The 16,523-nt window shown below is 42.1% G+C and overlaps 1 protein-coding gene across 5 annotated transcripts in view; it reads left to right on the top strand.

The window, feature by feature from the left end:
* The first annotated feature begins 330 nt into the window (after positions 1-330).
* The window catches only part of TNIK (TRAF2 and NCK interacting kinase), a 355,562-nt gene continuing 339,369 nt past the window's right edge, over positions 331-16,523 (top strand). For all 5 annotated transcript variants that reach the window (XM_084874084.1, XM_084874083.1, XM_084874082.1 and 2 more), the window contains exon 1: positions 331-842. In XM_084874084.1, the coding sequence (XP_084730210.1) occupies positions 786-842 (57 nt within the window). In that variant the 5' untranslated portion in view covers positions 331-785. The remainder of the gene's footprint in view (positions 843-16,523) is intronic.

Below are 16,523 nucleotides of genomic sequence, written 5' to 3'. Positions count from 1 at the left end.
GAGCATTGGAACCCTTCCGAGAAACCACCCCGATGCGATCGAATGGCCCTATGTCTGCAGCGCGCGTCTTGAACACACAAAAATTAATGTGTATCCAAATAGCCCTGCTTCCCCCGCGATAATAAGCACCGCGGGGCTCCGAAGCAGGTCTCCAGATGCAGCCGGATTAGCCCGCAAGCAAACGCCGGCGGAAGGGTGCCTGCCCTCCCCTCCCCCAGCCGCGCCGGTGCGGAGGGACCGGGTCAGGAAGCGTGGCCTCTCCCTCCCGAGTCGGAGACCACGCCTCCCTCCCCCCCCCCCCCCGCGCCCTTACCCCGCCCAGGAAGCGGTGATCGACAGCTCGGTGTGGCTCTCCACCCCCACCCCCAGCTGAGTGGAGGAGTTGATGTGTCTCATTATAACAGCCAATGCAGCCGCCATCCACGCACAGGCGAAGCAGCATGGCCCATTTAAATACACCCACGCAGCCCCGGCGCCCTTAGCCGATCGGGGCGCGCAGCCCACACGCATCGCGGCTCCCGGCTTCGGAGACCCACGCGCGGCCGGGCTCCCCGGACCCGGCGGCCAGGCGCGCGGAGGAGGATCGGGATCCGGAGGATCGGGGTCCGGCGCTGTGGATCGATCCCGTGGGGGCGGCGGGGGGGCTGGGCCCGGGGGCCTTGGGCGCGACACCCGCATGAAGAAGAAGACGCGAGTGAAATAGACCCCAAGGTGGCCTTTCCCAAGGAGGACGAACAGCCTTCGGGGTGGTGGTTTTGGTCCATTTCTCCGGCGAAGAAGTCGACATGGCGAGCGATTCCCCGGCTCGCAGCCTGGATGAGATCGATCTCTCGGCTCTGAGGGTGAGCAAGAACAGGTTTTTTTTTAATTTTAATTTTTATTTTTTTTTCTCCCGTGATTTGGGTCAGGGTGCAGGGGCTCGGGGCGCGAATTGGGGCTGGGGTTTGGTGGGCTCGAGGCGGGCAAGGACGAGACGGAGGGAACCTGGAGTCTGGGTTTGGAGCCACTGGGGTGGCTCTCGGCTACGATCCCCGAGGCAGGGGCTGTGCACTCCGGTGGTTGTGGTCGAGACCCCCCTGGGAGCGCGCGGAGCTGATGCCAGTTCCGTCCGGAGCGGTGTGAGCGCTTTAAAATACAAGGCTGGCGTGTGTGTGTGTGTGTGTGTGTGTGTGCATACACAAACCCCGGGCAGCCGTCTCGTGCCGAGGCGCGGAGACCTGCCTGTCTCTTTCTGCAAAAAAAAAAAAAAAAAAAAAAAAAAGAATAACAACGGAGCGAATAAAGGCGCTGGCCCCCACGCTTTCCAGCTCCCTGCAAGATGACATTGGGAGCCTGGCGGTCCCCACGGGGCGCGAACCTGCCTCTCCAAGGTGTGTGTGTGTGTGTGTGGGGGGGGGAGCTATTGCTCTGCGAGTCTTGTGGGTGGCAGCTGCCTCCCCTTCCCCCTTTCTGCCTCCCGAGCCCGGACTCGCTCTCAGCGCTGTCTTAGGGACCAGCCTGCGCTCACCTTTATGTGTGGTTCTCGCTCAGCCCTGCCTGTGCTTGCTGACTGAGTGGCTGTGACATTTCAGTTTTTATGGCTGAACTTAAGCAGGTGAAAAGGGATGGGTTCCCTGCTCTCCTCCCCCCCCCGCCCCCCCCCCCAAATCAGACCGGAACTCCCGGGAGTGTGTGTGTGGTTTCCCTGTGTCTGTGGCCAGCCCTTTGTGGAGCCCTTCCCAGCCCCCAGCCCCACGGAAGCTCTGCGTTTACCTTCTTCTCGCGAACAGCCTCAGACACCGTTTCATTGTATCGACTAAGACATCACCCCTATAGGATCCATTTTGCTGTTGTGTTGAGGCCAGGATACCGGGAATCTGAGGGCAGCAGCCTCGACGCCTCCCCACCCCCCCCCTCCATCCCCCAATCCCAATCCACTCCTGGGAAAGGGGGGCAGAGCTTTCTTGCCATTTTAATTAGATGTTGCCTCCTGGGAAGGGGTGAGGGGTGGGGGGTGGCGACAGCAGCAGGGGGTCTGAGGAGGATGGGATGCCAGTTTAAAGGCGGCTTCTTCCTCTCCTGAATCAAAAAATAAAAAAAAAATTAACACACACACACACGCGCGCACACACACACACACACACACACACACACACACACCTGCATTGTCCATGACGCACAGAGGGGTCGGTGAGACCACACTGATGGTGGCTGTCAACACAGCAACATGCAGGAGGGTGGGTGAAGCTTGCAAGTTCACACGCCCTCCGGAGGGAATAGGTTGTTAGACTGATGCTACATCTTGGGGGTTATAGTCCTGAATCCTCAGTACTTCTCCTGACATCGCCTACTCCTCAGCGGTTAAAGGGGGGGGTGGGGTCTTTATGGTCCAAGTGTCACTTTTTCTGTAGTCTCATTAATCCTCTCTCCCTACCTACCCCACCCCCCCTTTTTAACTCCTCCTCCCCTTCTCCTTAATCCTGGCATCCAAGAGGTGAGGTTTCTGCAAGGCAGTTAAGGGGTCGGGAAGGAACAGAGATGCCATTTGTAACGGGCTTTTTTTTTTTTTTTTTTGGATAGTTGGGTAGCAAAAGCTCATTCATGCGTTATTACAGTAAGCTGTCTATTTCCCTAGCGCCGAAATGCCACATGCAGCTCGGGGTGGGGGGTTGGTAACAGGGTGGGTGCTTTTGGCAGAATCTGTGGCTTCCTGCTTTGCAGATTGTGCATTTGCCCTACTTTCGGCGCTGGGAGTTGCTGCCAGCTGGTTAATCAGGTGAATGGATGGTCCAGACTTCAGGGAGGGGAAGGTGGCAAAGGCCAGGGAAGGCGCCTGAACAATGGGCCAGGCTTGTGATTCCCCGGAGATTCTCTTGGCCGTAGCTCCGCTAATGGAAAGCGCCCCGATGTGATTTTTTAAGTCCTGCTTGGCGGGAGGTGTCTCTCCTGGTTTTTCCTGGGGAAGGTTTTCCTGAGATACTCAGCACAGAGCCTGCAAGGCTTAGGAACAACCATGAGGGCTCCCCGGCTGGCCTGGAGTGCGATTCACACATGGGAAGCCTGCACTCCAGAGAGCTGTATTTTGAAAATATATCTTTGCAGGATGCACTGAAAATTGCTCTTTGTGGCTTGGGCTGAGTGCTCTGGCCCTGTGTTTCTGCTTTGCAGGAGGTGTGAAAAGAGGGAGGGCCCTGGTTAGCCCAGGAGATTGGAGGATTTAAATGCAGATGTGGAGACGGTTTTGGGGCTGGGGTCTGCAATCAGTTTCATTGTGAGTGAGGTGTGCGGGCCAGGAGTGGGTCCACATAGGAAATCTCTACAAATCAGAGGGCAGATCATCTGTCTCTGACTCCCCCAATTAGGAGAAGTGGGCTCACCTAGATGAGAGGTCTCATTTGTTCCCAAACTCTCAGTAAAGCCTGCCTGCTGAGAACCTCCTGGGAATGCCTGACCCCTGAAATGCAGCCAAGGTCAGTGGCTTCTAAGAGAATTCGCTGCAGCCTTACCAGTCCCTTGCTGTTTCGGTGGCTCTTTAATGTACGCAATCAATGCTCTTTTTGTAAACCCCGTGCTCAGTGTATTAAAAGCGGATCCTGTCTGAAGAGGCCTTTTTTCCTTCTCATTTTGGGGGCTCATTGTTCTCAGTCAGTGATCCCAGACTGGATCCCATCTAAATTTTCCCCAAATAGCAACAATGCATAACTTAAACCAGAGCGACCAGTGACAGCACCGATGATTTAAATTATGCAAGGTGTGGATGGTTTTTAAAAGTCCCATCAAACAGGGTCTTTGGTTAGGACAGAGGTGATTTTAATACAGTATTATTAATCCTGATTTTTTAGAGCTCTGGAGATGAACTAAGTTTTGGGGGGAGGATGATGGATTCAAAGATTTAGAGCTGGAAGAAAACTGTAGAACACTTGGCCACTCCTGTCATCTAATACGTGGTAAGCTGAAGCCCGGGGACACGAAGTCTATCGCCCAAGGTCACACAGCCCACACCCTCTTCCCTCTGAGGTGGCTTGGGGGAGAGTATCTCGGTTTCCTGACTCCTCACTCAATGCTCTTTTCTCTAAGTCGCATTGTCTGTGGTTGAATCAGAAATCAATAATACATTTTCTGTCTGGTCACACACAAAAAAATGGCAGAGGAGTAATTTCACCATGGGTCATGGAATTTTATATCCAAGAATAAAGTGCTTTGTGCAGGTAACCTCATTAATACATAAGCTTTGGAGCTTTAAGGTACCTTTGGAATTCATCTTGTCCAACCCTCCCTCAATTCCTCCTCTGCAGGGAAATGACTGTCTAAATTGTCTAGGACAGATGGTTGTCCTGTGTGGTACCCTCTCTCCGTAACCCATCTCCATCTGAGCATGTCCCAGGGGTCATCTAGACACACATTATTCATATGTCTCTGCATGTGACATTTACAGCTTCTAGGTATGTTTTGTGTAATCTTTGTGGATACTTATATAAAATATTATGGATATAAACCATCCAGTGGGTATGTGAAATGTGTATACAGAAAACATTCTACTCACTCTAACTCAGAGCTTGAGTCACTCTTCCTTCAAGACATCGCTGTATTAAAACAAATGAAATTTGCCTCCAATATGCTTTATTTCAAATGAGGTGAGATCAGCCCAGAAAGCTTTTTGGAGATTAGCATAATTCTGAATCTGAGCACTTCGGCTGTGCTTAGCTTGGCCCAAAGAGCAAGGCATTCAGGGCCAAGCTTGGTCATTGCTGACTTCATACTCTTAAGTTTCTGCCAGGACTCGCACTCACTTTTCTACTTGAATAGAATTAAATGACCTCTGCTTGTCTTTTCCCCAACCCCTCACTCCCTCTGGGCTTAGCTATTTCCTTCTCAGCAAAACCTAGAATTTAAGGGGTAGGAGGAGGTTGAAGAGAGTAAAGGAGGAGGGGAATAAATGGCAATGGTAAGAGACTTGACTTGGGTTGGTGAACACAATACAATATACCAATGATGTATTGTAGAATTGTACACCTGAAACCTTTATAATTTTATTAACCAATATCACCCTAATAAATTCAATAAAAATCAAAATCCCTAGATTTAAGAATTGACTTCTGGGAGACCTGCATACATCTTTCCCACTATACTTTCCATCGCTTGTGTTATAAATGATGTGCAATATTTTTTTTTTTTTTTTGCCTGATTACTACCCTGTTTCCCCGAAAATAAGACAGTGTCTTATATTAATTTTTTCTCCCAAAGTTGTGCTAGGTCTTATTTTCAGGGGATGTCTTATCTTTCCACACGCTAGGTCTTATTTTCGGAGGATGTCTTATTTTCGGGGAAACACGGTAGGCCAGAAGTTTGGTCTTGCTCATCTTTGAGTCCATAGTCCTAGTTAGTTGAATAAATGAATAAATGCATGAATGAGTGAGTGGCTGAATGAAGTGAACTGAGCGCTGAGTTCTATGTTCTTGTCTCATGAGCTGTGGAATGATCACAATTGCTTGTCTTCCTCATACACTGGTTTCAGAAATTAAATTATTCACAGCAATGCTTTGAAAGCTATTAAGCTAGTCCATGGTTGAATAGGATTTTATGAGAAAGTTGATTCTATCAACATTTGATCCCAATGATTACACCTAATTGAAAGTGATCCAGAGGAAAAGATTCTACAGCTTTTTAATAGTATCTCTACCTTTTTGTTTCAATATGACCTTGTATGTTTCTCTGATGGGCTGGGTTAACCTTTGACCTAGTATCAGCATTTATTACATATGAGGTGAGCTCAGGCCAGAAGCTTTTGGGAGATTAGCACATTTCTAAGCCAGTATCAATATCAGCATTATTCATTAAATAAAACATTCTAATTTTTCTTTTTTTTCCCCCTCTTAAACTTTTTATCCTCTTAATGGATTAACTATTATTTAACTAGAAACAGCTTTATTATGCCTGTATTTTTCTCAAAGTTTGTGTTTGGAGAGGTTGGGATAGGGGGTGTGGTACCCTATTAGTCCAGTGTTTAAAAGTTTAAAATATTCTGGTCATCGGTCTCACGGGGCTTAAAGAAATCTTGAATCATTATTAATTTATTACCTACAATCACTTAAATTTAGTGTTAAATGACAGTTCAGTAAAGATGCAAGAATCAATAACAGTATCTTAAAATTAAGTCATCATAACAGTTTTAAATTAGAAATATTTGTTGTATCTTGACTTTATTAAACAGGTGTTTTCTTTGCCTTGATGTTGCCTCATAATAAAATAGGGTGTAGTGGTAGTTATCAGAACATTAGAGAAATCTGCATAATCGTTTTCAGTATTTATTATTAACTGGAGTAATCTTAGTACAAAAGCTAATATAAGTCATGGTGTGCTGTTTGCATAATTATCTACTTAGGAGGTCATGGACTATTTTGTTGCTGAAAGAATATGCAGGGCTTTTCCTTCTTGGAAATATCACATTTCCCCCGTTACCTTTAAGGCTCTTTGGAATCTTGTCATTTTGAGTCTTGCTGGCTGTCCATTTCTTCTTTCTGTGTGTCTGCCCTGGAGTTAACCTTCCGTGCCCTTCTTGTTCCATGCCATTCCTTCTCTCAGTGATAGTGGTTCTAAAGTCCACACAGCTTTGAGCTACTGGGGTTGAATCATGGCTGCCAGGCCCAGCTGGGCATAGCTCATCTCTGAGTCTGTGTTTCTGACAGAATTTGGGGTAATGTGTGCTCGAAAGATGCTTTGATGTCAATTGGGGTCTTCTATTTCTGTGGGGGAAGCTGCTCTCTGAGAACAGGACCTGAACTAGCAGTGTGCTGGGAATTCCAGAAAAATCTGGTAATAGTTTTTTTGAATGAAATGTTATTCTGCACATATAAATATAAGGTTCCTAGTGGAGAGAGAGGGAGGACTTAAATAGAAAACGTTGGACGAGTTCCGTTTGCAACTTCTTTCATTCTGGTTGGAAGCTTAGTACTTCTATTCTCTCTCAGTGGTTCTCAACCTTTCTAATGCCATGACCCTTTAATACAGTTCCTCATGGTAAATTATAAAATTATTTTCGTTGATACTTCATAACTATAATTTTGTTACGGTTAATGAATCGTAATGTAAATATCTGTGTTTTCCGATGGTCTTAGGCTCTACAGTCTTGACCCACAGGTTGAGAACCACTAGTAGAGTTGCCTAAGACCATCAGAAAACAGATATTTACAACATGAGGAACTGTATTAAAGGGTCGAGGCATTAGAAAGGTTAAGAACCACTGCTCTGGAGAAAGATGATTCTCTATTCACTTTCCATTTGCCCAGGCTGTCTCTGATTGTCTCAAGCGGGTGCCTTGAAATTCTCAAAAACACATTTTATTCCACCCTAATCTTAAAAAATCCTTTTTAATAGCTATTATTTCTATCCCCCCTCTACCATCACTGCAATTACTGTTATGACAAGACTTGGTTCCTAGGTTTGTACCACCAGCTTTCTCCTGACTGCTGTTCCTACACTTCAGTCATGCGAGTTCTTCCTAAAACCCTCTCCAGCAAAACCCCATGACCAGCACTCATTCATCTGGCTGGGCCTCCCACCACATAACATAAAAAGATTTTTTTATGTTAAAAACAAAAAGACTGATAAATGGTTAAAAATTTGTTTAGAATTTTTAAAAAGCTTTTCCTAGTTCTCAGTATAAAAGCAACATAATATGGTCATTGCAGAAAATGTGGAAAATGGAGAAAAAGCAAAAAATTCATGATTCTCAATAATAAAGTATACATTTTATATATGGCTTAGTGACTTTTTTTTCTATGCAAAGCTAAGTACATAACTTTAAAAATTAAGATTATGTCACGTATTTATCTGCAACCTGTTTTTTAAATGTAATAATCAGATTATTTGCATGTATTAATGTTTTTGTTTTTTTTAATGACACAATTTAAATTTAAACTTATGGATAAGTGGAAAGAATATTATAATGCTCATACATTACTGCTGGGAATATACAGTTGTATAGTCACTTTGGGAGACAGGATATCAGTTCCTCAAAATGCTAACTATAGAGTTACCATGTGACCCAACAAGTCCACTCCTAGGTATACACTTGGGAGAACTGAAAGCATATACCACAAAACTTGTACACAAATGCTTAGCATTATTCATAATAGCCAAAAAATGGAAACAGTCCAAATGTCCATCAATTGCTAAATGAATAAATGAAATTGGAGTACATCCATACATATATTATTGGCAATAAAAGGAAGTGCTGATACATGCTATAACATGGATGGACCTTGTGCTTAGTGAAAGAAACCAGACACAAAGGACCACATATTATATGATCCCATTTATTTATTTTTCTTTTTTATTGAATTTATTGGGGTTATATGATTCCATTTATATGTAATGTACAAAATAGACAAATCCATTGAGACAGAAAGTAGATTAGTCTTTGCTGGAACTGAAGGAGAGAGGAGGAGTGGGAGGTGACTGCTAATGTCCTAAAATTAGTTAGTAGTGATGGCTGTTCAACTCTGTGAATATACTCAAAATTACTTACATACTTCAAAAGGGTGAATTTTATGGAGTGTGAGTTAAATTTAAATAAAACTGTTACTTAAAAAAGTCCAGGAAGAGATTAACCAAAGAACATATATACATATATGGATAGTTGATGGACACGGACAATAGTGTGGTGAAGGCCTGTGATGAGGTAGGGGTAAAAAGTGAGGTACAGCTGTAATACTGTCAACAATAAAAAATAAATTACTAAAAATGTAGAGAAAGAATAGTATAATGAGACCCCAGTTTAACAATTACCTACTCGTGCCCAGTCTTGTTTCTGCACCCCCATCTGTTTCCTCCCCTCATATTATTTTGAAGCCTCATATTATTTGTTTTGTATTTATTTTAGTACGCATCTCTAAAAGATAAACACTTTTTTAAAAGTTCTTTTTTGTTTATAGTATTACATATGTCTCCTTTTTCCTCCATTGATCTCTCCCTGGCCACTCCCACCCCCCAGCACATGCCCCCTAGTGTGTGTGTCCATTGGTTAGGCTTATATGCATGCATATAAGTCCTTTGGTTGATCTCTTATCACCAACACCCCCCCCCCCCCCCCCAACTTCCCTGTCTTCCCTCTGAGGTTTGATGATCTGTTCGATGTTTCTCTGTCTCTGGATCTATTTTATTCTTCATTTTATGTTGTTCATTATATTCCACAAATGAATGAGATCATATGACGTTTATCTTTCTTCAACTGGCTTATTTTGCTCAGCATAATGCTCTCCAGGTCCATCCATGCTGTTGCAAATGGTAAGAGTTCTTTCTTTTTTACAGCAGCGTAGTATTCATTGTATAGATGTACCATGCTTTCTAAATCTACTCATCTGCTGATGGGCACTTAGGCTGTTTCTAAATCTTAGCTATTGTAAATTGTGCTGCTATGAACATAAGGGTGGATAAATCCTTTCTGATTGGTGTTTCTGATTTCTTGGGATATAGTCCTAGAAGTGGGATTATTGGGTCAAATAGGAGTTCCATATTTAATTTTTTGATGAAACAACATACTGTTTTCCATAGTGGCTGCACCAGTCTGCATTCCCACCAGCAGTGTATGCAGGATCCTTTTTCTCCACATAAAAGATAAACTCTTAAAAATAATAACCACAATACTTTTGTCATGCCCAAAAGCTTAGTATATAATTTAAAATTTTTTAATGTATTCTGTCAGTGTTCAAATTTCTAATCATGTTTTTAATGATTAGCATTTTATAGAGGGCATATATTTAGCCAATTTCTACCAATGAAGCTCTTGGTTATTTCCAGTTTTTCAATTGTCATAAATAGTGCTTCAATAAACATCTTTAAGCACAAGTCTTTGTATATATTCCTGTATCCTTAGAATAACTTCTTAGAAGTGCTATTCACAATGAAAGTGTACAAATGATCTCTTGGGCTCTTGACATGGTCAAATTCCCTCCCAACTACCTGTGAGGTAGGTGTATATCATTCTCACATGAGGCTTAGAAAAATCAGTTAATTTACTAAAGGTCATAGGGTAACTAACTAAATGGCCAAACTTACTACTGACCTGCCCCAAAGCCAGGGTCCATAGGAACTCAACACAACCCTTATTTAACTTACGGATCTTGACAAGACATCAGACTTTCCCTGGGGTTCACAGATTTTCCAGAAGCTTTGTGTGTGGGGCACAAGATTTCCTTAATGAGTATAGTGAGTGATGTTTTAAGAGTTATTTCTAAGGCATTTTTTTCTTGTGTTTTTTTTTTTTTGTGTGTGTGTTTTTTTTTTTTTTTTTAATACTAAGGTCAGCTTAGAACATGTTAATTGTTCTTTTGATTGCCTAAAAACCTAAAAACATAAAATGCAAACCATTGGGATTAACAATGTACATTGTGTATAAGGGATATTTACATTCAGTCTGTTATTCTCTTTGAAAAGAAAAAAACACACACAACAACTGTATATGGAAGACATGTGGAATCAGACTCAAAGGTTTCTATTTTTTAAGAATTAGACAACACTGAGTTTGTGATGATCATAGAAGACAGCAAAAGCAAGGGCCATTCTCAAGCCGTTATCTATTTTGAGTTACTTTTTCTTTTTGTTAGATGGATATAGACATTTTAAAATTACAGTGGAGAAAAATAGAAGATGGAGCTGGCAGACAAAAGAGTAAAGCACCCTGTATTTTGGACCACCATCTACTTTCCTCCTAGTTTATAAGAAACTATTAAAACCAACACAACTTTGTGGTTGTCAGTCTGATGGAGGTCAATTACCTTGATTTACCAGATTTTATAACCTCCATTTAAAATGCCTATAAATTATTTATTCCTAGGGTAAAAATCCAGACCTTCCCATGGACATGGCTTCATCATTTCCATTTCTCGTTGTGTGTGCATGTGTGTGTGTTAGCTGCCTGTAATAAAATTATATCAGTTTGGTGGGTGGAATAGGTTGTAAGCAGTAGTTGCAAACTGTATTTAAATAATAATAATAATAATAATATTTAGCATTTATAGAGCACTTTATATCTTCAAAGTACTTGCAAACATTATCTAATTAAATATTTTCTCTGATTATATATAAATGCACTTAAATCCAGAACAGGGTCATGAGAAAGGTATGAATTGGAAAGTTAATGCCAGCTATGCTTTAGAAACCTATGCAATGATGGGAGAGATAGAGTCTGGGATTCTGTTGGGTTGTTTTTGTACACCCTTTTGTTCAATCTGGTGGTGGATTTATATATATATAGTGTCCCAAAGATGTATACACACTTTGAATAATTATTAATTTCATTGTTTCTTTCTTTTCAGATTTAACCCATTGGAATTAATCATTCTAAGTGTGTGTATAGTTTTTGGGACACCTTGTGTATTCACCTTATTAATACCTCTGTTTGATTTCTAATTATTAAGGACTGAGTGTTGATCATTTCCCCAGTCCTCATAGACAGTGAACTATAGACAACATAGATAAACTTGATATGGGCTCTCTCACCTCTCTCACTACATTTTGTTTCCTGCCCTCAGATGAAGCTCCCATTAGTAAGTGAAATGAAGTGGGGGTGGTACAAGGAAGAATAGCTATGCTTTGTGGTTTAGCAATTTCTGAGAAAAAACAGATTACACTGTACAGTAGGATACATCATAAAGAAATGCATTGGAGAAAGGAAATGTCTTTAGTTTAACTGTACTAATGACATCTTGCTGTTTCAGACACGTGTCTCTATGTGTTGCCCCTTTGCACAATAGTCCTGTATTGGCAATTTCAATAGTGCTTGGAGCAAGCACCTGCGTGGCTTACTCAGTAGGTAATAGAAGATTCTGCAGCTGACAGGTTCTCAGTAAATGTTATCCTGTGCATTGCGATTTCCTAAGAGCTGGTGGACAGGTTAACTGCTTAAAATGAGATTCTCGGGTCAGCAGTTTCCTGATCATCTCTTAGGCCCTGCCTCTCTCTCTGACCCACTGAATCAGAAACTCACAGATTGCTGAATGGGGCCCAGTAACCTGTGGTTAAAGAAGCCCTTCAGGTAATTTTGATGTAATTTAGAGTTTCAGAATCACTGGCCTAATGGTTTAAAAGACCATTTTCTTCTTGTTTTTCATGCTGGTTCATTTGTTCATGTAACATATATTTCTTGAGCATCTGTTGTGTGCCTAGTATTGTGAAAGATGCTAAGGATATGGTAATGAGACATGCTGTCCTCATGGATCTTAGTGTCTGATGGATGAGAGAAATGCATGGTAAAGAAATACTCATAAAAAACGGTTTACTAAATACAAGATGCTTTGGAAAAAACATAGAATATATCCAAAGAAGTTTGAGAATGCTTGAAAATGTTGCAGAGTAGGAAATAGTAATTCATATAAGGTCACTGCTTTTTTCATAAGGGGTATGGCTTCAAATTGTGGAAGGCACATACTTTTCGGAATGTGGAATTTAACAGTTTACATTAATATTATAGGGATTGGAATTGTTTGCAAGAAAGGGGGATACCTAAAATGGAAAAGTCTACAACTTTCAATGGATAATCCCGAACTGTTCTTTGCATTGCCAATTTAAGAATTTTTTTTTTTTATTATTAGCAAGGTTATTCAGAGGGCAGAAAATGATGAAGTTACATGGGTCTGGTGTTAATTTTCTGCTTTTCCCTATGGACTTGGAGGGATTTCAATGTAAAACCCCAGGAGGTGCTGACATTTGCCTAGAAGCTCTCAGCCCTACTTTTTTTGAAGCCTGAAATCTTTGGGTTGTTTATTTTTATGAGACTTGGAAAATGGAAGGGATATTTGCACTTTAGATAGCTGGTTAAAGGATTTTCTTACTGAGAAATCTCACAGAATTTCCTTGTAACAGTAATCCATAAACATCTCTTACCCAGCCACAAAGTTTCCATGTCAATATTTATTTTAATTTTATTTTTTAAAATGTATATTTTTTATTGATTTCAGAGTGGAAGGGAGAGGGAGTTGGAGAGGGAGAGAGAGATAGAAACATTAATGATGAGAGAGAATCATTGTTTGGCAGCTTCCTGCACATCCCCCACTGGGGATCAAGCCCTCAACTCAGACATGTGCCCTAACTGGGAATCAAACCATGACCTATTGGTTCTTAAGTTGTTACTTAACCACTGAGACATATCGGCTGGGCTCATGTCGATATTTAATCTATAGTTCTTAGGTTAATACTGCTTATATATGTATTTTTATATGGAGGAAGGTTGAAGATGATCATGATTGTTAAGGCAACTATGAACACAACTTGGTAATCCTATATTATGAAAGTCTAATATGCTAAATGTCTGGTCGACCAATCAGCCGTTCAACCAATCATAGCATAATATGCTAATGATATGCTAAGGCTGCTCAACTGCTCGCTATGATGTGCAGACCACCATGAGGCAGACTCTCCAGTAAGTTAGCTTGCTGCTGGGGTCTGGCCTATCGGGACTGAGCAAGATGGGCTGCACATGCCCTAGATCCTCCCCCTACCCCCCACTCCCCGTGGTCCTTCCCTGGCTGACTAACTTCCTGTGTCCTTCCCCAGCCCCGATTGTGCACTGGTGGGGTCCCTTGGCCTGGCCTGTGCCCTCTCACAATCCAGGACCCCTAAGGGGATGTCCAGGAACCAGTTTCAGCCTGATCCTGTAGGCCAAGCTGAGAGACCCCACTGGTGCACAAATTCGTGCACCGGGCCTCTAGTGAGCATATGTAAAAATTTATTTCATACACACTTTGAATTCAATTTTTGAAAAATTGAATTTAAAGACCCATCTTGGAAGACACCTATTTTAAAGGTAAAAGAGATTGTTAAATAGTCATCAGTAGACTGGATACAAAAATGTCTGGTTAAAGATGATTTAAATTTTTTGCAATATTGACAATTGGGGGACAGATCGAACTTTCTCAGAAGAGATCTGAATATTATTAAAGTACCAGGGAATTGTGCAAGCATTGTAATCAGAATTGTTAATTACTCTCTAGATGGGGCAGTGAATTAATTACATTATTCAAAAAGTTCTCTCTGGGACAGTTTTCTTTCTAGTCAGTGGTGGTATTTTATGCACCAAGGCAAGAACCCAGAACTGACATTTATGTAGTTGAAAGTATTTTTTTTTTTTTTTTTTAGTTTGGGAGTCCTGGGGTTTTCCAGTTGAAGTCCTTAGAGGCCAGAGACTGGGTAGCAATGGAGCCTGCATGGTTCTGATGCTGGTGACCTACTCTGGAAGGGTTCATAGGTCAAAGCCAAGGGTTTGTTGTTGCTAAACGCCACCCTGTCTTCTGTTTTTTCCTTAAACTGGTGCTGCGAGTACCAGTCAGAAATAACTCTGTTTTCTTGCCATGCAAACAAACAAAAGCAGGACCACGCTCTCCTGGAGCTTAACGCCCAGATGCTACTTTGGGAAGGAACATTGCACATACTTTTTGGTCTGAACAATATGTATGTTCTCTCTGTGAGTATTTTAAAGCCTTAACTTGCTCTGGTATTGTAGTCCTTGTTTCTTGAATATAAACCGTCTTTATTTTTGGAGAAGAACAGATGTAAAAGTGTGAAATACAGAAGTCTACACATTTTGGTGGTGGTCTGGCTGGGGAAGGGGAGGAGGAGCGGTATTTCTTTAAAATCCTGGCAACACTATCTTAGTTACTCCTTTGTTTTCCTTGAGTGACTGGAAATTAGCAAAGGAAAGCTCCTGGAACCTGCCCAGCTGGGTACCTAAACCTCCACTTCACTGATGGTTGCACCAGAAAAGTTCTAGCGGATAATTAGTACAGGTCCTCATTGCTAGGAACAACAACAACAACAAAAAAATGGTTCCTGCCAAGGAGGGAGCCTCCCAGTGAAGAAGAGAGGAGGTTGTAAATATTGGGTGTCACAGATAGGACACTTCATGTAAAACTGGAGCGACAAACCCAGCCACCAAGGTATCTCATGTGGATATTTAATATACAGTTCTTATGTGAACACTGCTTATGCATGTCTTTTTACGTGGGGGAAGGTTGGTGATGATTAACATTGTTAAGGCAACTGGTACACAGCTTAGTAATGGTGTAAGGTCCCGATAAGGGTTTGTTTTCCCGATTGGAAGAATGTGAGCCGGGGGGAGGGGATGGAAAGCGTGGTGGTGTGCCTCTGTGTCAGTTCTCCCCGGGCCCACTGCTGCTTTATTGTGTGTGTATGTCTGTAAAAGGTGCCTGGGGTTGTCAAAGCAGCCAGGGTGTTACTGTGCCTATTCTCTGCCCCTTTAAGACAAGGGCTCTTTCTCTTCTGAAAGTGGGGTCTCTGCTTTGTCGCTCATCACCTGACACAATGCAAGTTGCATCAGATTCAAAGAAATAGTCCCCCAACTTTCTTTCCTGGCTCCTGGCTGTGGTTGCTGCCTCCTGTGAGTTGCTGCTGGTCTGCACGATTCACAATTAGGATTTTGTCCCTGTGGAGACTCCGTTTAGTGTTCTAGGCACAGTCTCATTTGTCACGCTTGGTTCCCTGATAACTCTCCTTTGAGAAATGTTTCAGTCCAATTTTCTATGACCATTCGGTCTACATGGTTGGTTGGCATTGCATTTTGATGCTGAGTGATTTCAAATGAACATCTCCGATGATTTCTTTTCTGAATTTCAGTGAATTTTAAAATGTGAATAAATTATGAGGGCATCTGGAACTCCATAGTTCACACAACTGATAGTTCAAACTTTGTTTAGGCGATGCTTCATGCCATAATAAATGTAAAACTGGATTTAAAATCATACCTGAGAATGTGGATAAACTGGAACTCCCATACATGGTTGGTGGGAATGTAAAATGGTTATGCCACTTTAGAGAATAATTTGGCTTACTTCTGAAAAAGCTAAACATAAATTCACTGTAATAACCTAGTAATTCCACTTCTGAATATTACCCAAGAGAAATAAAAACATACATCCAGGCAAAAACTTGCATGTAGCAGCATTACTCACAGTAGCCAAAAAGTGGAATCAACCCAAATGTCTGTCGACTAATGAGAGGAGAACAAAATGTGGTGGGATCCATTGGAATACTGTTTGGCAATAAGAAGAAACGAGCCCTAACTGGTTTGGCTCAGTGGATAGAACGTCAGAAAGGTCCTGGGTTCAGTTCCAGTCAAGGGCATGTACCTTGGTGCGAGCACATCCCCAGTGGAGGTATGCAGGAGACAGCTGATCCATGTTTCTCTCCCATCGATGTTTCTACCTGTCTATCCCTCCCCTTTTCTCTCTGTAAAAAAATCAATAAAATATATATATTTTTAAGAAAAGGAACAAAGAGAGACAACATTTTTGAGACAACATGGCTGTTATACTAAGTGAAAGAAACAGCACAGATAATTTCATTTATGAATCCATGTATATAAAATGCCCAAAAAAGGCAAATCTGTAGAGATAGAAAGTGGGTTAGTGGTTGGCTAGGGCAGGGAGTGCTTACCAAAGGGCACGTGGGACTTTTGAGGGTGATAGAACATGCTCTAAAATTGGATAGTGGTAACATGAGTGAATTTTATGATATGTAAATTATACCTCCAT

This window comes from Pipistrellus hanaki (genome assembly GCF_964339955.1).
Source record: "Pipistrellus hanaki genome assembly, chromosome: 2".
NCBI lineage: Eukaryota > Metazoa > Chordata > Mammalia > Chiroptera > Vespertilionidae > Pipistrellus > Pipistrellus hanaki.
Note: the sequence above shows the minus strand (reverse complement) of the source record. Positions and strands in the feature narration are given on the sequence as shown.